Here is a 22,380-nt window from a genome sequence, read left to right on the forward strand (position 1 = left end):
ATAAAGAAAGGAAAACACTCAAGCAAGACAAAATAATAATAGTAGCCATTAAACAAAGTCAAGGACCTTCAGTTCCTCCTCAAGGGCTATAGCTAATATTCTGAGCCATATCCATTGAGCTATTTTGCAGATAATGAAATCCCCCCCAGGTGGATGAAGTTAACTTCTGCTGCCCACAAGCACATAGACCCCAGACCATTTGGGAACCAGAAGGTTGATGATGTTGACTCCCAATTACCTCACTACCAACCAATCAGAAGAATGTCCATGAGCTGAGCATGCACCCCACAACTCCCCTCCATCACCCTGTCTTTAAAGACCTTTTCCTGAAAGCCATCAGGAAGTTTGGGTCTATTAAGCATTAGCTGCCTGGACTCCTTGCTTGGTGCTCTGCAATAAGCACTGCACTTTCCTTCATCACAACCTGTTGTCTGTAGATTGGCTTTACTGTGCATGGGTGAGTGGATCCAAGTTTGTTTCAGTAACACAAAAAGGGTGATACTAGCTCAGCACTTTAAAATGATCTCCAATGTTTATGGCCTTGATAAGATAAAGACTTTAGATGGGAAATGCCTGAGAGTTATCCCTCCTACTTTTCTTTTTCCCTCAAATGTGGCCTCAGTGGTTTCCAGTCTGCACTTTCCCTCCAACGTGGGGCAGGACAACCAGGAAAGCTCCTTCCTGCAGGGACAAAACCTCTAAATGGGGAAAAGGTATGCAGGCCTCTCTCTGCTGTGGCCTCCCCCGCTGCAGAGCACAGGCTCTGGATGCGCAGGCTCAGCGGCTGTGGCTCACAAGCCCAGCCGCTCCGCAGCATGCAAGATCCCCCCAGACCAGGGTACGAACCCAGGTCCCCTGCATCAGCAGGCGGACTCCCAACCACTGCGCCACCAGGGAAGCCTGGAAAACCTGACTCTTGATCAGCAATGCTTTCAAGCAAAGATGGTGATCAAAGAGGGAAATGTGAAAATGAAAGAAACCTCATCTTAAATGGAGTCAGGAAGCCCTAAAAAGGGAGCTCTCACCCACCTGCCACTTGTTGCAGCCTGCATAACCAGCGGCAAGAAGGAAGAATGTTACTTTTCTTCTGGTATAAGGGAGGACGTTTTTCACACAGCAGTTTTATCTCCTGCTTTCAAGAAAAAGGAAGATCCTTCCCTGACCCAGCAACAATGCACTAACTACCACTTGCAGCCAATGAGAAACTGCCACAACCTCAGACTCTGGCTCTTCTCCAATGAACTTTCGTTCAAAACAACCCTAGCAATTTCTTCCTAAAACCTAATAAAAGCAAGTCCCTCTCCTTTGTTCTCTGGAGTTGCCCATGATTCACCATAGCTTGCCTGTCCTGAATTGCAATTCTCTACTACTCCCAAATAAACCCATTTTGCTGGTAAAATAACTGGCTGTTTTATTTTTCAGGTTGACAGGTGATATAGAGATAAAGGAGAAGGAAAAGTTAAAAATAAAAATCTAGGGAATTCCCTGTCAGTCCAGTGATTAGGACTCAGCACTTCCACTGCTGGGGACCCAGGTTCAATCCCTGGTTGAGAACTTCAGGGCCCAAAACAAACAACAAACAACAAACGAACAAAAAAATAAGTCTAAACTTGGAAGCAGTTTAGATAATAGAAATAAATCCAAATACCTTGTAAAAGGACTAATTTTAATTGGTGTGATGTAAAGAAGCATATTTACATCAAGAGAGGAGGGTTTGTGTAATTTCCATAAAATAACACTAGGATGTCACTGTTTCAAATGTATTCATAAGCCCTTGGTTAGAGTGTACTCTATACAGTGGAGTGGTGGAAGGACGTTTTTAACTGGTCAGCTCTACTAGAGGGTGGAATGGATGTCTAATCAGGAGAGGCAAGGAAGAGAGATGGTCTTGAGTTTGACTTTTTGAGTTTATGGCCAAGTAGCTTCATTTTAATCATTGATATGCCCACCTTCAGTAGGACACAACATTTGAGTTTTGTTTGGGGCAGTGACAGGCAATGAATAACCATGTCTTAGCTGTGTATATACGAGGGTTTTCAAAGTATTGATACTTATATATCAATATGTATATGAATACTTATAATATTCACACACACACTCACATCTTATCCCTTGACCAGAGGCATCCACTTTAGAGCTGGCAGCCTCATAAAACCCAAGGGTTGAGACCAAAGAATACTCTTCAGAGTTCGAAAGTTAACCTCTCACCCTGGACTTAAACCACTTTTGCCACCTCAGCATTAAGTTTAAAAATATTTCAGGATACTTTCAAATGACATGGCTAGAGTCTTGTGGAAAAACAGCTGCAGGAATGCAGGGGGCACTGGCGAGTGACACAGTAACTTTAAGTCTTCGTGTGCTCTATCACCAGAAAGTCATTTACAGCTGCAGGTCTTCTAAGGCAAGAATTCAAGTCTCCAGGCCTGACCCGCATAAGCTGGGTGCAGTCACCTTTCCACTAGAAAGTGAGACTAGGAGATGACAGATGCTTGGGTTCCTCTGGAATGTGCTGTACAAATAGTAAGGGTAATCACTGTGGTGTGCCCAGTCATTTTATAAAGCCAAGCACTAATTAACCCTCCCAAATTAGGAAATGGAATAATTTTTATGTTAAGTATTTAGAAGTAAAACCTCATTTTAGACAGCTGACAAACAGCTTGGAGAGAGGGAAAATGTGTGTATGCCCTTTAGCATGGAAAAATAGCAAACCACCCCCAGGATGGGGGACATAGGAGCAACATCTATGTACTGCCTAAAATGCTGCTCTGATCACATCACTCCTCTGATCAAAGACCCTCAATGGTTCCCCAGAGTCAGTGGAATTATGTGCAACTGCTTCGGAGTAGCATTCAAGGCCCTAGCCTGCTTTTTCATCTCCACCACACAAGGCCTCTTGGATCTGCTTCAGCCAGCCTGGACCCCTTGCTCTTTTGGAAATCTGAGACACCTGAACAGGAACAGTTGCCCCACCCCCCACCCCCACCCCAGTCAAGGGTAATACTTCAATTACCTGCACCTCCGATGCTCTCGCCCACACCTGTCTGCCCACCCCCTCCCCCACCCTAGCCACATTTTGTCCCTCCTTCGAACCTCCCAGCACCTGGTTCTCATCACAGCATCTCTCTTTCTCTGGTGTTTGTGGACCTCAAGTCTGCATCGCCCTCCAAGGTTTATGCGCTTTTCCCACCAGGTCCGCGGTGTTGCCCGGGTAAAGACCGAAAACAAAAGCAGAATGACGCATCCCCTGAAAGCTTCAACTTCTCAGACCCAGCATACACCACCAGAGAAGAGGGTCAAGCTGGCCGGAGGACTCGAACCCCTGAGGCTTTCTCTCCCTTGGGCTTTGCAAACCTCCCAGGGACCGGCCAAGGCGGAGATATTTCGCAGGCGGCCGCCCAGTAGCGGAGAGACGGGCGGGCGCGGGTGGGGGCCTGGCAGCGAGAGAGGCGCGCGGGGGTGGCCCCCTCCCAACTGTAGCCCGGCTAAGGGGCAAAGCCGGCGGCTAGGCCGGGACTCTAAGCCGCAGGGTGGGGTGCGGCTGGGGACTCGTGGCGCGCCCGCACTCCAGGGGCCCTCCGCAGCTTCCACCTCTCCGAGAGACCACGGTGAGGAGACGCCGGCATCCCGGGCGCGGGGGGCGTTGGGAGACTTGGCGGCGACGGTGGGCTGCGCGGAAAGGGGAGGCGGACGGGGCGTCGACGCCCAGCTGTTCTCCGCGCCTTCCCGTCGGCGTGGCGGGAGACCCGGGTCCGCGTGTTTCCCCAGCCGCGGGCGGGGGGCGGTGCTGCCTGCCTCGGACACCACGCCCGTGCCGGGGCGGGGACCGGGACGGCGGGGAGCCTCCAGCAGGTTCGCTCGGGTTCTGAGGCTGGGTGGCCGGACTCGAGCCGGAGATCTAAGGCGCATGACGTTTGGTCCGTACCTGACCAGGGGTGTCAGTGAGCTTTGTCCCACCTCTGTCCTGTTGCGGTGCCCAAGGACGCTAAGTCCCTCAGTTAAAAGGGAGAAGTCAGGGTGTGTACACAGACCCCGGTGCCTCCCGGGAATCTCGGGATCCCCACCTCTGAGCAGAGCCCCTGTGGAGGCTCTGAGGCTGTCTTGGAGGACAGTTCCTAACTAAACTGAACTGTGAAACTGTTGCCGATGTTCTAGAAGACCCCCTCTGCCTCTGGGAAGGTCTAGACTGGGTTGGGTTGAAGGACCAGAAGCCGGGAGAGCCTGTCCATCACAGGAGTTACCTCAATGAGGAGAGTGGACGGGTGAGGTGAGTTTTCTGCTTTCATTGTGACCCTCAAGTAATTATCTGGGTTAACCCATCTGTACTGAGGGGGCCAGGACAAGTGTCCAGAGTAGGTGCATATCCCCCCAAAAGGGGAGGGTGCAGATGAGCTTTCAAAGCGCTCTAACTCCAGAGTCTGTGCCTCCGTTAAGCCACAGACCTGAACTCCATCTTCTGCCCACTTCAGGGTGTGGAGGACATCAAGTCCCGGCCTTGGAGACTCGTTCTCCTAGGGGTCTAGGGCTAGAAGCTCCAGGGTGCCCTATCTTGGCATGCGGGGGCTCTGCACCTTCTAGAATCATCCCAGCCAGCAAGACAGGGCACTAGGCAGTGGGGTTTGGCTGCTTGATATTGACTTTCTGTAGAAGATCTAGGCTTTAGCCATCTTTGTTCTCAAGCCCTGGGTAAATGAAGAGAAAATGAGGGCCTTAAAGTGTGGGAAGGCCTGGGAAGGGAACCCAATAAAGGGAACCAGGTAATGCACTGCTAGGCTTCAGGCTCCAGGGAGGACAGATAAAGGGGTGCTCCCAGGGAAGTCTTTTAAAGCTCCTGGCCCTCCGCAGACCGTGCCACACAGCTCTGCTTGCCTTTAGAGCATGAGTGTATCTCTATCCCTGTGGGCCAGGCTGCGGTGCAGATGGGTAGTGCCCACTGGGAGCTCTACTGCCTGGAGCACGACATACAGCCCAGTGGCACTGTGCCCAGCAACAAGGCACTGGGGACCTGCGCTGACCCCTTTCAACACCATCAGTAAGACAGGGCTGGCAAGCACGTGTCTGGGACTGTCTTTGTGGACCTGGAGCCTTCTGTCATAGGTGAGTGGGCACTTGGTGGGTTCCCCACCCCCAGCCCATATTTTTGCCATCCCCCAAATCAGCTGGGAGCTCTGCTTAGGGGAAGAACTCTTGGAATGCAGGCAGTCACCAGCCAAGAACAACAATAAGGTCTGTTGCTTTTGTCTAGACTCTATCTTCAGGAGGGCTCCTGCGGGCTTCCTGTGCTGAGAGGGAAATTAGTCAGAGAGCTCTGCCTGGGAAACCACTAGATGTTTGAGTCAGGGGTCAGACCTAGAAAGAAGACTACAGAAAAGAGTGGATATTAAAGCAGAAACTTTAAACTTCCCTTTCCCTACCCTCAGGCTCTCAGGGATAACATTGCCTAAGGAACTGGGTGCTGAGTTTAACCAAAATGGGCCCCTTAATAGGATGTGGACCTGTGTGAACTTGGCTGTTGTTGGCTCTCAAGGGGTTCTCTGCTTCCTCCTTTCTGCGTCTGGATTTCCTCGGTTTCTTGTTCTTGAAAATGTCACCCCTCCCCCATCTTCCTAAAGATGTTGTTATAGATGTTGAACTGTGGCCTGGGTTTTCTGCATTAGTCTGTGTTCTTATTCCAGTCAAAAGTCAAATGAGATTCCCCTGAACACACCACTGATTCCTTACTAAGCAGAATGAAGTGGCTGTGATGAGAGGGAAGGGACTGGAAAAGGGACCCCCTAACTTTCCCCCCCACAGCCCAAGTAGGACTGGGCTTTACAAGTGGGCCTCAGGCCCTGATCTTCGGTTCTACGTGGGGGAGCTCAGCAGCAAAGGTCCTAGTGCCTGTGTGGAGGAGACCTTTCCTCCGCACAGGATGGGGTAAGAACTGGCAGGTATAGGCAGCTCTTCTACCCTGAGCAGCTGATATCTGGAGAGGAAGATGCTGCCAGCAGCTCTGCCCAAGGCCACTACACTGTGGGGAAGGAGATCCTCTATCTGGTGCTGGAGTGGATCCAAAAACTGGTGAGCAGACCAAGTGCCCTTGGCACCTGGGAGGCTGGACTTGTGTGGAAGAAAGGGGAACCACAGGCCTATGGCTGGTGCTGGTTCCTCTGGCCTGTCTGTCCACTTGCTTCCTCTAGGGGGAGCTGCGTGTCCTGGGTGTGGATCTAGGGTTAGAAGTCTGAGTAACTTGCTCTGCCCTGAGCCTGTGGACTCTGGCTTCTGCCCTGCTGGTTGTTGCTTTGCCACGCCTGATTGTCTGATCCAAACCTTTTTTGATTTTTGATCCATCTCTAGCCCCAGCAGGTGGGAGGCTGCCTCAGAAGCTCGGCTTGTTGTTCTTGGACTCCTAAGCAGGGCTTTCCGGCTGGGAGAGGCTCCTCTTAGCTTTTAGCCACTTTTCCAGTTTATCCTATCCCTTGCCTGAGGCCAGGAGAGCCAGAACCAAGGCCAGCTAGGAGCCAGTACTTTGGCACTGGCCCTCTAAAGGGATTGTACAGACATACTCTCTGCTGCTCAAAGACTGAGGACTTGCGGGTGACCTGAGGAATGGGATTCTGTGTGAAAATATGACAAAGCACCCCTTAAGCTTAGACCTTTCTTAAAAAGGAGAATTTCTTTTAGTTGTCAATTTACATAAAGCCTACTTATTTTATTTTTTGCTTTTAAAATTTTTTATTGTATATAATGTATATTTATTGTATATAATATATATAATTGTATACAACATATTAGTTTCAGGTATAGGACATAATGATTTGATATATGTAATATTGCAAATGAAGAACTTTTATATTGTTACTACTCATGTGTCTGGTATAGTCTGATGCTTTTCTAGTCCAAGGAACAACTACATCAGAATCACCAAGGGTACTTGTTAAACCTGCAGGTTCCTGGGTTCCAGTCTGAGGTGGGGCCTGGATACCACCACCACCAGCCCCAGTCCCACTCTCCTGCAACTAGGTGGCAGAGCTACAAAGCTGAGAGGGCTCAGCTCTCTGACTACAGATCCGACGTCCACCTGACCCTCATCTCCCCTCCCCTCACCCCTGACACTTCACACACACAGCACTGCCCTTCTAGGTCATCTGTCTCCCCAGAACTCCAAGCCCCTTGTAGGTATTCTCTTCTCACATCTATAGAGGTGAAGCAACAGAGCATGAGAGAACTTTCTGGAGCGATGGAGATTTCTATATTTTGATTGGTTTGATAGTTCTATAGGTATATACATTTGTCAAAGCATTCACTGTATGTATAATAATATGTATACATTAAGTATAAATTATGCTTCAAAGTTTTGTGTTTTTGAAGTATAGAAGTGAATGCAGTTGTAGTTAGGTCACAATAGTTTTGTAGACAGGAAAGAGTCCTGTCAGGAGAAGAGGGCTGGGGACAGATGATAATGCCATCTGCATCCTTAACAGTGTTATCTCCTACCCTAGACAGACCAGTGTACTGGGCTTCAGGGTTTCTTGATCTTCCATAGCTTTAAGGAGGACACTGGCCCAGACTTCACCTCTCTGCTGATGGAACAGCTTTCTGTTGACTGTGGCAAGAAATCCAAGTTGGAGGGCTTCCCTGGTGGCCCAGTGGTTGAGAGTCCGCCTGCCGATGCAGGGGACACGGGTTCGTGCCCCGGTCCGGGAAGATCCCACATGCCACGGAGCGGCTGGGCCCGTGAGCCATGGCCACTGAGCCTGCGTGTCCGGAGCCTGTGCTCCGCAACGGGAGAGGCCACAACAGTGAGAGGCCCGCGTACCACACACAAAAAAAAGAAATCCAAGTTGGAGTTTACTGTCTACCCAGCCTCTCAAGTGTCCAAAGCAGTTGGTAACTCCATCCTTACCACCCATACCACCCTGGAGCACTTGGACTATGCCTTCATGGTAGACAATGAGGCCATCTATGATATCTGTCACTGTAACCTGGACATCAAGTGCCCTACCTACACCAACCTCAACTGGCTCAAGGACCAGATTGTCCTCCATCATTGCCTCTCTGCATTTTGATAGTGCCCTCAATGTGGACCTCACAGAGTTCCAGACCAATCTGGTGCCCTACCTGTGCATCCACTTTCTGTTGGTGACCTGCTCACACATTGTCTCAAATGAGAATGGTTATGAGCAGCTCTTGGTGTCAGGGATCACCAATGCCTGCTTAAACCCTCCAATCAGATGGGTCAAGTGTGACCCTCACACTTGAGCAGGCAAATACATGGCCTGCTCTGCCATGGAGATGTGGTACCCAAGGATGTGAATGCCACCATTGCCACTCTCAAGGCCAGGTGCATCATCTGGTTTGTGGGCTGGTGTCCCATGTGTTTCAAGGCAAGTTAGGGATAAAGGGAGGGATTAGCATGTGTCCTGTGTAACCACTGAGAGGGGAGATTCCTTCAGAGCTGCCAGCATTGAAACATGCACTAGGGATTGGGAGAATCAGGCAAATAACAGCGTTAGAGTCTGTCTTTAACTCTTTTAAATTAATTAATTTTTTTTGGCTGCGTTGGGTCTTCGTTGCTGTGCGCGGGCTTTCTCTACTTGTGGTGAGCGGGGGCTACTCTTCGTTGCGGTATGTGGGCTTCTCATTGCGGTGGCTTCTCTTGTTGTGGAGCGTGGGCTCTAGGGCGCTCAGGCTTCAGTAGTTGTGTCTCGTGGGCTCTAGAGCGCAGGCTCAGTAGTTGTGGCGCATGGGCTTAGTTGCTCCGTGGCATGTGGGATCTTCCCAGACCAGGGCTTGAACCCGTGTCCTCTGCATTGGCAGGTGGCTTCTCAACCACTGCACCACCAGGGAAGCCTGGTTGTCTTTAACTCAATAGATCTCAACTTGTCTAGAGCCCAGGCCTTTGGTCTGTACACCAGGTTCAATTCTATTGGAAAACTCGCCTTTATGAAAGGAAAGTATGTTTCATGTTTCTTAGCCAGGTATATAGGCATTCCCTAGGCTTGCCAGTCAGATTGGGGGCAGTGCTTTCATTTTCAGGTGTGCCAGGGACATACCCATTCAATATGGCTCCTCCTCAGAAGGGAGTGCTTTTGGAAGCACAGAAAGGCCTGCCATTCAGATAATGGGCAAAACAGGGGTCAGAAGGTGTATGAATACTGTCTCTTCCTTTTGAGTAATTTGTTTATGCCCCACCCTTTCATCAGTTCACATTCCCAGAGGGTACTGGGCATATGGCCTAGTTTAAGTTTTATAGGTTTTGTTTCAGGGTGAGACTAGAAAGATTAAAGGTGACAGCTGTGGCATTTAGAAACTATACAGCTTTCCTGCCCCATTACACTGCTGCAGACATGACCGCAATGGGAGGGGAGGCAGGGACTCCTGGTCATAAAGATAATAGCAGCTTGCTAGTGTGGAAGAGTTGTCCTGTAGCTCAGAACAAAGGGGTAGGGAATCTGGGAGGCTGACTTCCTTTCTCAACTCCATGTTAGGAAAGCTTCAGCTATTCAAAGGAAGAACAGGTTGCCTTCAGGAATTGCTAGTAAGCTTGCTTTCCTTGGAAGCATTAAGGGGAAGTTGACCTTGTTTTTGTTTTTTAAACACTGAATATCAAACACATTTGCACTTAATATCATGAAGGAACTGTCCTTGCCAAGATCTGAGGGCAGAGCAGACTTAATCTTGTTTGAAGAAGCCAAGAAGGCCAGTGTGGCTGGGGCAGAATGAGCCAGGGGGAGATTAGGAACAGCTAGGGCCTTATGGACCATAGTCAGGATAGCAGTGAAGCCAAGTTACCACGGCAACCAGTCAAAGTTCCTCTTTCAAGTCTCTTAAGAATCAGGGCATGGACCAGAGGCAGCACAGGAGCCTCCCAGCATCCTAGTCTGTAATTTAATGACAGGGTTCCTTGTTTGTTCTCATTCCAAGAAACTGCTAGGGAGCAGTTATAAAGTATAAGTAGAATGAGGGTGATGATATAACTGGGCCAGTTCAGTTTTTGTATTCTTTATGTTCTCTTCCACTGCAGCTTTTCCTGCCCTTCCATGAGAAAGAAGCCAACTCTAGCCGATGGCAGCAATCTTGATGGCGAACTTCCCTAGGAGCACTGGCCGGTGATGACATGTTCATCTTTCAGAACATGGGCTTCACTAAGGATGTGGGCAACAGGTTTCTGGTCTGTTCAGACTGTGAAATCGGACCAATTGGCTGGCATTGCCTCGATGACAAGAACAGTTTCTATGTGGCCATGGAACGGGTTTCCCATGAGTAACTGAGGGGAAGGGAATCAGCTCCACACCCAGCTGTGACAGCTGCTCCTCACAAGAACTGGCATTTAACCTGGTATAACTGCAGCTGCCTTCTCGGTACTAATATAAATTATGAGTATCAACATGTCCAGTTGAACATGCAGAGAGCTAATCCTGCTTCCTCAAAGCCTCGAGTGCGTGCCTCTTGCTTAGTTTGCTTTGCATCACAACATTTCTTAATTTCCCTTTCCCCCCGCAGTGTTAGGTCCCCGGGGTACTTTCACAAGCTAATTCTCCTGCCTGGTATTCTGCCTGGGCTCTCTTTTATCCAGGAGTTCCCTTGTTTCTTGCTCTAGAACGGTGGTATTCAACCTTTTAGCCACAGTGACATACGAGAAGTAATGCTCACGTGCTGATAGTCGAAACTCCCCCTTTTTCCTCTCATTCAAGAACACATACGAGTGTCTGAGAATGACTTCTTCGTATGGCTAACTTTATCTACAGCAATTTATTCTTTTTAAAAGTAAAGCATTTACAAACCAGTATGTAACTGCTAATCAGAAACACATTACCTTGGACACATTTCTTGGAATCAGAATGGAGGGTGTGAGATATAGAAGGGATAGGCCTTTGCCATATTATACATGAGTTTATAGGTTTGTCTTATCTGGACAAGTGACTCTTCATTTGCTCTTAGGAGAGACTCCTTTAATGGATAGTGTCATCATTTACTGAACGTACTGGGCATGGTCCTCTCTGAGTTTGGGTTCATTTGGAATCTCTATACCAACCCAGAATACAAACTTTCCATCAAATGCCTCTATTTATAGCTGTAGGGTTGCTCTAACAGTTTGATGTTAGCAGCAGTTTGATGTTCAATATTATTTTCAGTTGTTCTGTCATTTGTCTTCTGAAATGACTCACCATCTTAGAGGGAATCTATATAACCAGGTTTTAGGTATCCTCCCATCATCTCTACCTCTAAGATTCAGTAGACCTAGAATTGAAGTGACGACTAAATAGAGACAATCTGCTGTCCACTCCTTTGCATTTGTTTTCTGGTTGCTCCCTCCTTCCTCTCCACAGAGCTTACTCTAAGTGTCCCCCAATTAAAGTATGGGCCTTTTGCAACCAGCCTACTCCCCTAGAAAGGCAGTTTCCTTCCGCAATCATAGCCTCAATGAGCTCTAGTAGAAAATGAGAGAACTGTTGTCCACGATTATGGCATTTGCAGGAAAACAAGAACAAAAACGAGAATTATCCACTCAGGTCATAAGGAGCAAAACCAAGCAGATGCCTCCAGGTGCATATGGTCCCTCGTATCACAAGCCAAAACCTAGGCAAAGCATTTTTTAAATTAGGCTTTGACTTTTCTTTCCAATTTTTAAACACAGAGATAATACACATTCATTTCAGATAAATACAAAAATGGGTATAGAAATGTTTTTAATCACTCATATTTCCACCATCCAAAGATTGCCAATGGTTATATGGTGTACATGGTTCTCAGTGTTTTTCTATATGTACTGTATATAAACATGCATGGTCTTTTTAAACAAATATGAGATCACACTCTTTTATAACTTGCTTTTTCCATTTAACAAAATACTGACTTCCCATGTCAGTAGATATCCATCTATATACACCATTGTTTTTAGTATTCCATTGTATTTCTGTACTATAATTTATTTAAACGATCCACTATTAGATTGTCTCCAGTTTCTTATAAACAACGTGATATAACGTGCAACCTTATAGCTAAATCTGTTTACACATTCTTAATTATTTCCTTGGCTACATCATTAAAAGTGGAATTGCAGGGTATGCACATTTTCAAGGCTTTGCTGTATTGATACATACTCCTCAAAAACAGCTGTGCTAATTTATTCTCCTCTAGCAGAAGAGAGCATTTCTCTGAACCCTTCCTAACATTGTGTATTATCATTAAAAGAATATTTTGCCACCTTGATAGAAAAAATCTCATTGTGTAATTCGTTAATTTTATTTCTAATGAAAAGTTATATACTTACTGGTCATTTATATTTTTTTTGAGAATTGCCAGACATCATTGCCCCAATAGCCAAAAATATTGAGCTGTTATTCTGCTTTTTCAGTTTTATCTGAAAGAAATAAAGGCATTTAAGCAGTCGAAATTAGACTCTTGCATGTCCTTGGGAAGAATATATAATTTGAAAAAGCAGAAGAGCTGAAACCTGAACTTTAGGGTTTGTCTTGAGATATGTCAACTAATTAATTAGTCACTTAGTGCTGCTATAAGGTGAGAATGTCATCTCTTCATTCCCCTCACATGTAATAGGCTCTCAATAAAGATGTGTGAATCAGTTAACTGCTATTTGCTATAGGTAGACAGAGGTAACCCATGCTTGCTGCTATGAGTATAGAAACCTTCCTGTTAGGGAGAGCAATTGATTTTTCCAAGGCCTAATGGTTTCTACAAAACTCTTTTTTAACACAGAATCAAAGATGGACAATGGCGTACTGACATTGTACATATTGTTACCATGCTGTGTATGAATGAGGCTACTCCAGTAACTAACAAATAACTAATGAGGATTTCTGCTCTTCTAATGGTGGATAGGTAATTTGGACTGACCATCCCACTGAGGGCAACTAGGAAGGCTGGACAAAATATTTTAAAAATCCAAAGGAATCAGAGCTCACGTGAGTTTGAAGAATTATTGGACCAGGACCATTGAGAAGGTGGAGGCCCTGGGAGGTGGGCTTAACGTTACAGGCCACTGTTCTAGCACTTGTCAAACTTGGAGGAGGCAGTTCAGAGGCTGATGTGTGATTCTGACAGCCTTCCAGAAGTAGGGGCCAGAGTCCGTCAAAGGGGAGTAGACCTGGTGAAGGCCCCTCACTTTGGTTTGTGGCCCTCAGGCCTTTGCACCCTAGGAATAGGGGTGAACCAGAAGTAGGGAAGAAAAAGGCTCTCGAAGGGGATTGCAGCTCAGCTTCCAATGATCCCAGTCCTTAAAATTGGATTAAGGTGATCCTAAAGTGGGAGTTTCCCCAAAGCCTTGGCATAAGCAAACAAAAACCCTCTCTAGAGGAAAATGTCATCATTCTAAACTTCGAATTGTTTCTACAAACAGTTTTGCTACTAAAATATCGATAAAACACAACCAAGCATATGAAACAACAGAAAACCAGTAAAAAGACAATGGAAACAGGCCCAAAGAGGATGGACACATTGGAGCTTTCAGACATAGACTATCAAATAACTCCTTATTCTGTTCAATAGACTATCAAATAACTCCTTATTCTGTTCAATAGACTATCAAATAACTCCTTATTCTGTTTAAGGAGATATACAAGTTTTGAGAATTTCAGCAGGTACCTGAACATGTGAAAAAACAAGTTAATTCTGGAATTTAAAAAAGTCCAATAACCAAAATTAAGAATTCAGTGGAAGGAATAACAGATTTGCAAGACTGCACCCAAAACCTTATATAATATTACTGAGAAAAATTAAAAGAAAACAAATTTATGGGGCCATAAAACCAGAGTCCACAGTCTAAATGCATTCAAAACAGCATCTGATTTACTGAGATTCAGGAGTCAGTGAGCTAAGAATGGTTTTCACCTTTTTAAATGGTTATATAAGTACATAATATCCTCAATTTTGCCTCTGAGAGGCAAAACCTAAACTATTTATTATCTGGTCCTTTAGGAAAGAAGTTTGACTCCTCCTGACTAATATTGTAAATATGTCAACTTTTCCCCAAACTGATGTATAAATTTAATAAAATCCCATTAAAACCCCAACAGCTTTTGTGTGTGTGTGTGAAATTCAACAGACTGATTCTAAAAGTTACATGAAAATGCAAAGGACTAAGAACAGCTAAAGAAGCCAGGGAGAAAAACAAGATGGGAGAATTCTTCTATTAGATATCACAGTTTGTCACATGGATAGAAGATTAATGGAACCAAATAGCTCAGAAACAGACCCATGTATATGGATGCTTGGTTCATGACAAAAGTGGGAGTAATGAGTTTGGGGAGGGGGGCATAAGAAGCTCTTAGGCAATGCTGATAATGTTCTACTTTTTAAACATTTGCATAGTGGTTATGTAATAAGTTGTTAAGAATTGTACACGTCTTTTGTGCACTTTTCTGAATATATGTTTTTATAATAAAAAGGCTTTTAGAAGAATGTAACCAATGAATGGTCCTATATAAAGCTCACATTCCTAAACATTAGTTCTTATACCCTTCATAATTAGATTACATTTCTTTTCTATTATCTCCTAAACCTATATACATTTAAAAATTAAACACTTGATTCTGCTTGCTCATCTCTAAGGAAGGTAAGTTCCGTTTAGTGTAGGGACCAAGAATATCCCGTTTACTATTACATGTTTGGTGCCTGGCCCAATGTCTACCACATTTTAATAGTTTGATAAATACTTGTTAAGGGAATTTAAACTCCATTGGATGCTATATTACTTTAATGGGACTGAAGTATTCATGCAAATTTTTATTTTTTTAAATAAATTTATTTTATTTTTGGCTGTGTTGGGTCTTTGTTGCTGCACGCGGGCTTTCTCTAGTTGCAGAGAGCGGGGGCTACTCTTTGTTTTGGTGCATGGGCTTCTCATTGTGGTGACTTCTCTTGTTGCAGAGCATGGGTTCTGGGTGTGCAGGCTTCAGTAGTTGTGGCACGCGGGTTCAGTAGTTGTGGCTCACGGGCTCTAGAGCGCAGGCTCAGTAGTTGTGGCGCATGGGCTTCGTTGCTCCACGGCCCATGGGATCTTCCCGGACCAGGGCTCAAACCCATGTCCCCTGCATTGGCAGGCAGATTCTTAACCACTGTGCCACCAAGGAAGCCCTCATGCAAATTTTTTTTTTTTTTTTTAAAGGGCTTCCAATGCTTGGCTTATTTATTTATTTATGGCTGTGTTGGGTCTTCGTTTCTGTGCGAGGGCTTTCTCTAGTTGTGGCAAGCGGGGGCCGCTTTTCATCGCGGTGCGCGGGCCTCTCACTATTGTGGCCTCTCTTGTTGCGGAGCACAGACTCCAGATGCACAGGCTCAGTAGCTGTGGCCCCGTTGCTCCACAGCATGTGGGATCCTCCCAGACTAGGGCTCGAACCCGTGTCCCCTGCATTAGCAGGCAGATTCTCAACCACTGCGCCACCAGGGAAGCCCCATGCAAATTTTTTAAATGGAGTTAGGGATTAGAGTGAATTATATTTCTGATGCAGGAATAGCGGGTTAGAAATTAGTTATTGCACTTTTTTCTAATGCCTTTTGACAAAGAATGAAAACAGATGTGATACAGGATCATGCAGCGTGTACATCAGTGTGACTATGACTATGGCTGAGTCTGCAGAAAATAAAGGTGACAACTTCAATTAACTTCAGCGGTGCCAATCTTTCAATTGTGATCAAGGATTCCTGGACTATGTGTCTAAATGTCAGAATTTAGGGTGAAGTGGCAGAAGTGTCCACCAAATTCATTTCATGTCTATCGAAACTTGAAATGCATTTTGCCTCATGTATTATAGAAACAATGTTATCCATGAGTAGTTTTGTAGCCTATGACATAAACTATATGTACCCAAAACACGATATTGTAACAAATGATTCTAATTTGACATGCTAGGAACATGTCCTCTGTTACAAGTAGTGCAGGGTCCCTGGTGACCCCAGACAGTCTATTTCAGATTAGGGGCCGGGATGGAACTATGACCTGGGGGAACTAGTGAGGAGCTGGAATGTAGCCTGGGGACACTCATGGTCCTAAGGAGGTGTGGGGAGAGTGATCAGTTCCCACAGGTTTACATATTATCTTTTCTTCCCACTTTGTCCTGAACAAGCTCTGGTATAAGATGTGAAATAGGGGTTGGGTGGCTGTTGGAGTTCCATTTCAGGGAGGAGTTGTCCCTGTCAAAGGGGAGGTAAATTTCAAGATAAGACAAAAGGGCTTTCAATAGAAAGTGAGCTCACCCATCTTGGGCACCTACAATAAGGTAACCACTAATTGTAAGTAATTCAGTCATTTGAAAGCAGTTCTGCCTGTACAGCCTAGGCACTGGCTCAAGAATGAATAGCTGAGGAATGGTCCTGATGTGCCCCTGTTTACCTTGATTCTTTACCACTCCAAGAACAGGATATTCTTGTTCCCACTAAGCCACTCCATCTTATCCCCACCCCCACCCCCACCCCTTGCCCAGACTGACTGCACTTTTTGGTTGTCATTTCAATTCCATGTCATTTAACTGCTATGTGGTGACATCCTATGTATAGGGAAAGGATGCAGGCTTATCAGATTCCTTAGATTGCTTCAAAATTAGAGTTAACCACGAGCCTTTCCCACTGAGCTTTGGAATATTTTAAATTCCTGAAGAACTATGTGAAAATGATGTGTCTGCAATGGCGCTGGGGTTGAGATGAGGGGTGTGTGTGTAAATAAAGGCAACTTCATCTTAAATGGAGTCAGGAAGCCCTAAAGAGGGAGCTCTCACCCACCTGCCACTTGTTGCAGCCTGCATAACCAGCAGCAAGAAGGAAGATAGAATGCTACTTTCCTTCTGGTATAAGGGAGGACATTTTTCACACAGCAATTTTATCTCCTGCTTTTAAGAAAAAGGAAGGAAGATCCCTCCTTGACCCAGCAGCAATGCATTAACACTTGTACCCAGAGAAACTGCCATAACTTCTGACCCTGGCTCTTCTCCAATGCACGTTTGTTCAAAACAACTCAAGCATTTCCTCCTAAAACCTAATAAAAGCAAGCCCCTTCTCCTTTGTTCTTCAGACTTGCCTGTGATTCACCATAGCTTGCCTGTCCTGAGTAGCAATTCTCTGCTACTCCCAAATAAACCCATTTTGCTAGTAAAATAACTAGCTGTTTTATTTCTGTGGTTGACAATGCCTACTACTGATCACATGCTTTTCCAACTGCAACACAAATTAACTATGACATCTAGTTCTGATATAAAGTTGCTTTGGAATAAACTGGGAATAGAATCGCATTAAATGTAGTGTCTCCCAAATCATATATATACATTCTCTTATAGTCCTTAGAGCAAATTTTACTACTTTTATTCATTAAGTCAATAAACACTGAGAACTTACTACAAAATAAGATTATGCTAGGCACTGATAACACGAAGATGAATAAAGATACAATTATAGTCCTCAAGGATTCAGATTATTTGGTACAAGTAAACAGATAAATTATAATACTACGTGATAACTGGTTTTGTTTATCTTGGCTTTACTACAAGGTTACAAATCCCTTTGCAAACCAGAATGCTGTCTCTCTCCTTCTTTCCTTTCTTCTTTCCTTCCTTCCTTTCTCCCTCCACGCCAGGTCTTAGTTGCAGCAAGCGGGATCTTTAGTTGCGGCATGTGAACTCTTACTTGCGGCCTGTGGGATCTAGTTCCCCGACCAGGGATGGAACCCGGTTGTGAGTGCAGAGTCTTACCCATTGGACCACCAGGGAAGTCCTGTCCTGTTCCTGTTTCTTTGTACTCAAGTGCACGAGATAGTGTTGGGCATAAAGCAGGTGTTCAATAGGCACACTTTACTATTCATTTCTGTTCAACTTAAAAAAAAATTTTTTTTAATTTTACCTATTTTATTTTTGGCTCTTCATTGCTGCACGCAGGCTTTCTCTAGTTGCAGCTAGCGGGGCCTTCTCTTGTCGCGGAGCACGGGGCTCTGGGCACGAGGGCTTCAGTAGTTGTGGCTTGCGGGCTCTAGAGCACAGGCTCAGTAGCTGCGGTGCACAGGCTGAGTTGCTCTGCGGCGTGTGGGATCTTCCTGGACCAGGAGTCAAACCCGTTTCCGTTTCCGTTTCTTCTGCATTGGCAGGCAGATTCTTAACCACTGAGCAACCAGGGAAGCCCCCTCTGTTCACCTTTAAAATCACTTATGGAGTGCCTACTCCCTGGATAGTACTGCCAGATATGTTGACAGCTTTGCAGTGATTATATACTGTCACAAGAAAGATTTGGGCTAAAAGATACACTAACTTAAAAGTTTCACCTTCATCCTGTCAGTTTGGATTCTCAGTGGTCAGTTTAAGTGGTTTTGCTATTTCATTCCAAAAAAGCATAGCTCTAGCTTTGCCTAAAAACTGATTTAAGCTTTCGTGGCCGGCAGCTAACTTTCTGGCGCCTGGGGAGCCCCGGCCTCAGCGCGCGCTTGCACGCATGCGCACGCACCCTCGCCTCTCCAGGGGTGGCTGGCACGCGGGCGCACACGCCCTCGCCTCGCGATGAGCGGCCCCGCCAGACCCCGGGTTGGCACCGAGCACCTCCAGAAACCGGCGTCCGCGGGAGCGCGCCGACTGGCGGGCGCGCTGGGCTGTTGGGTGGTTGCGAACCGCCGCCAGTCATGTCAGCCTCAGGAGTGGCGGTGCTGCTGTCTTGGTTGAGCTGTTGCGGCTCGGCTCTGTGGAGGTAAAGAGACGCCAGTCGCGGGCGGGGGGCGCCCCTGGGGCCGGGCAGGCGGGGACCCACCCCGGCGCCTCAGCGTCCCGGGGCCAGGCGCTCTTGTAGACCACAGCCTGGTCTCCCAGTTGCCCCAACACCAGCCCCGGCTCCCCACGCCCCTTCCGAGAGTTTTCAGTGAATGAGGGCGGGAAATGAGGGCACACTGTTAGGACTTGCCTGTCTCCTCAAGTTCCCGCCGTAGGGTCGCGGTACCTTCACGTCGCCATCCCCTGGACCCCACTGCACCCTTTTGCCAGAGGGAAGAAAAGCACAGGAGAACCAAAACGTCTCTACCTGAAATAGCGGAGGCGGGGCGGGGTGGGGGGGAGGCCAGCTTCACTAGGGTAACAGGGTAGTTGATCGTTTATATTAGGTAGTTGTGGTTGAATGATTTGTGAGAGAGTGCTTTACAAAATATACACTCTACAAACGTAAGGGAGTGTAATTTCCGCATAAAGTGGGTGGATTTGGGGAAGGAAAACTTTAAAGTTCTGAGAGAGCCTCTATGCAAGTTTGCTTTTTGGTCAACATTAGGTGACTGCTGGATTGGAAAGTGTATCAAAATATTTTAGATTTTCAACACAGGTTAAAATACAGATTAACTAGAAAAATCAGATTTTACTATAACAATTATTATTACCTTCTAACATTAAGATGTAAGGATACCCACAATAAATCAAACTATTATAGAGGTTTCAGAAGGAAGGGATCCATGGCATCTCAATGGACAGATGGAGAGTTCAAATAGAGTGAGAGCAGCCGTTGGAAAGGATTATTGAAGTACTGAGAAAAAGTAAAAACGTAGCATTCTGACAGAACTTTGTAAACCTTCATTTTCTTCTTTATAAAATGACGATGATTAAACCTGTCTCATGGGGTTGTTGTGAGGCTTGAATACAATGATATATTTCAAGCTCTCAACACATGCCTGTGTCAATAAAGTATGGTACCTGATATTATTCAGCTTCACCTGTGAACTTCGGGAGTTTATAACGTTTGTTATGTTGTACACCAGAGGTCATCAACTTTAGTGTAAAGGACCAGATATTAAATATTTTAGGCTTTACGGTCAATGCAGTCTATGTTTTAGCCACTCAACTCTGCTATTATAGGGGACAGCATACACCAACAATAGTAAACAAAGGGCGTGGCTGTGTGCAAATACAAATCCGCTTACAAAAACAGATGGGATTTTGCCCAAAGAACGTAGTTTGCCAACTCCTGGTGTACATTCATAATTAAGGAAATGCTAAATTTCAATTAGAGGTTAGGGAAGACAAAAATGGTATTTTTTTGTCATGGTAGTCACAGATTCCCTGAATTTTAGTTCTTAATAAGGTGTGCTTTTTTTTTTTTTTTTTTGCTATCAGAATCTTTGATTGGATCCTGGATTTTTTTTTTTTAAACAAACATCTTTATTGGGGTATAATTGCTTTACAATGGTGTGTTAGTTTCTGCTTTATAACAAAGTGAATCAGCTATACATATACATATGTTCCCATATGTCTTCCCTCTTGCGTCTCCCTCCCTCCCACTCTCCCCATCCCACCCCTCCAGGCTGTCACAAAGCACCGAGCTAATATCCCTGTGCCTTGCAGCTGCTTCCCCCTATCTACCTTACTACGTTTGTTAGTGTGTATATGTCCATGACTCTCTCTCGCCCTGTCAAAACTCACCCTTCCCCCTCCCCATATCCTCAAGTCCGTTCTCCAGTAGGTCTGCGTCTTTATTCCTGTCTTACCCCTACGTTCTTCATGACATTTTTTTTCCTTAAATTCCTTATATATGTGTTAGCATACGGTATTTGTCTTTTTCTTTCTGACTTACTTCACTCTGTATGACAGACTCTAGGTCTATCCATCTCATTACAAATAGCTCAATTTCATTTCTTTTTAAGGCTGAGTAATATTCCATTGTGTATGTGTGCCACATCTTCTTTATCCATTCATCCGATGATGGGCACTTAGGTTGTTTCCATCTCCGGGCTATTGTAAATAGAGCTGCAATGAACATTTTGGTACATGACTCTTTTTGAATTTTGGTTTTCTCAGGGTATATGCCCAGTAGTGGGATTGCTGGGTCATATGGTAGTTCTATTTGTAGTTTTTAAAGGAACTTCCATACTGTTCTCCATAGTGGCTGAACCAATTCACATTCCCACCAGCAGTGCAAGAGTGTCCCCTTTTCTCCACACCCTCTCCAGCATTTATTGTTTCTAGATTTTTTGATGATGGCCATTCTGACTGGTGTGAGATGATATCTCATTGTAGTTTTGATTTGCATTTCTCTAATGATTAATGATGTTGAGCATTCTTTCATGTGTTTGTTGGCATTCTGTATATCTTCTTTGGAGAAATGTCTATTTAGGTCTTCTGCCCACTTTTGGATGGGGTTGTTTGTTTTTTTGTTATTGAGCTGCATGAGCTGCTTGTAAATTTTGGAGATTAATCCTTTGTCAGTTGCTTCATTTGCAAATGTTTTCTCCCATTCTGAGGGTTGTCTTTTGGTCTTGATTATGGTTTCCTTTGCTGTGCAAAAGCTTTGAAGTTTCATTAGGTCCCATTTGTTTATTTTTGTTTTTATTTCCATTACTGTAGGAGGTGGGTCAGAAAGGATCTTGCTGTGATTTATGTCATAGAGTGTTCTTCCTATATTTTCCTCTAAGAGTTTGATAGTTTCTGGCCTTACATTTAGGTCTTTAATCCATTTTGAGCTTATTTTTGTGTATGGTGTTAGGGAGTGATCTAATCTCATACTTTTACATGTACCTGTCCAGTTTTCCCAGCACCATTTATTGAAGAGGCTGTCCTTTCTCCACTGTACATTCCTGCCTCCTTTATCAAAGATAAGGTGTCCATATGTGCGTGGGTTTATCTCTGGGCTTTCTATCCTGTTCCACTGATCTATCTTTCTGTTTTTGTGCCAGTACCATACTGTCTTGATTACTGTTGCTTTGTAGTAGTCTGAAGTCAGGGAGCCTGATTCCTCCAGCTCCTTTTTTCGTTCTCAAGATTGCTTTGGCTATTCGAGGTCTTTTGTGTTTCCATACAAATTGCGAAATTTTTTGTTCTAGTTCTGTGAAAAATGCCAGTGGTAGTTTGATAGGGATTGCATTGAATCTGTAGATTGCTTTGGGTAGTAGAGTCATTTTCACAATGTTGATTCTTCCCATCCAAGAACATGGTATATCTCTCCATCTATTTGTATCATCTTTAATTTCTTTCATCAGTGTCTTATAATTTTCTGCATACAGGTCTTTCATCTCCTTAGGTAGGTTTATTCCTAGATATTTTATTCTTTTTGTTGCAATGGTAAATGGGAGTGTTTTCTTGATTTCACTTTCAGATTTTTCATCATTAGTATATAGGAATGCCAGAGATTTCTGTGCATTAATTTTGTATCCTGCTACTTTACCAAATTCATTGATTAGCTCTAGTAGTTTTCTGGTAGCATCTTTAGGATTCTCTATGTATAGTATCATGTCATCTGCAAACAGTGACAGCTTTACTTCTTCTTTTCCGATTTGGATTCCTTTTACTTCCTTTTCTTCTCTGATTGCTGTGGGTAAAACTTCCAAAACTATGTTGAATAAGAGTGGTGAGAGTGGGCAACCTTGTCTTGTTCCTGATCTTAGTGGAAATGCTTTCAGTTTTTCACCATTGAGGATGATGTTTGCTGTGGGTTTGTCAT

At 45.0% G+C, this 22,380-nt stretch overlaps 1 protein-coding gene across 1 annotated transcript in view; it reads left to right on the forward strand.

Moving 5' to 3' along the window:
• The first annotated feature begins 18,490 nt into the window (after window positions 1–18,490).
• CATSPERE (catsper channel auxiliary subunit epsilon) overlaps window positions 18,491–22,380 on the forward strand; it is a 261,504-nt gene continuing 257,614 nt past the window's right edge. The window contains exon 1 of the mRNA XM_032606338.1: window positions 18,491–18,657. Coding sequence (XP_032462229.1) covers window positions 18,593–18,657 — 65 coding nt within the window. The 5' untranslated portion in view covers window positions 18,491–18,592. The remainder of the gene's footprint in view (window positions 18,658–22,380) is intronic.

This window comes from Phocoena sinus, chromosome 1 (genome assembly GCF_008692025.1).
Source record: "Phocoena sinus isolate mPhoSin1 chromosome 1, mPhoSin1.pri, whole genome shotgun sequence".
NCBI lineage: Eukaryota > Metazoa > Chordata > Mammalia > Artiodactyla > Phocoenidae > Phocoena > Phocoena sinus.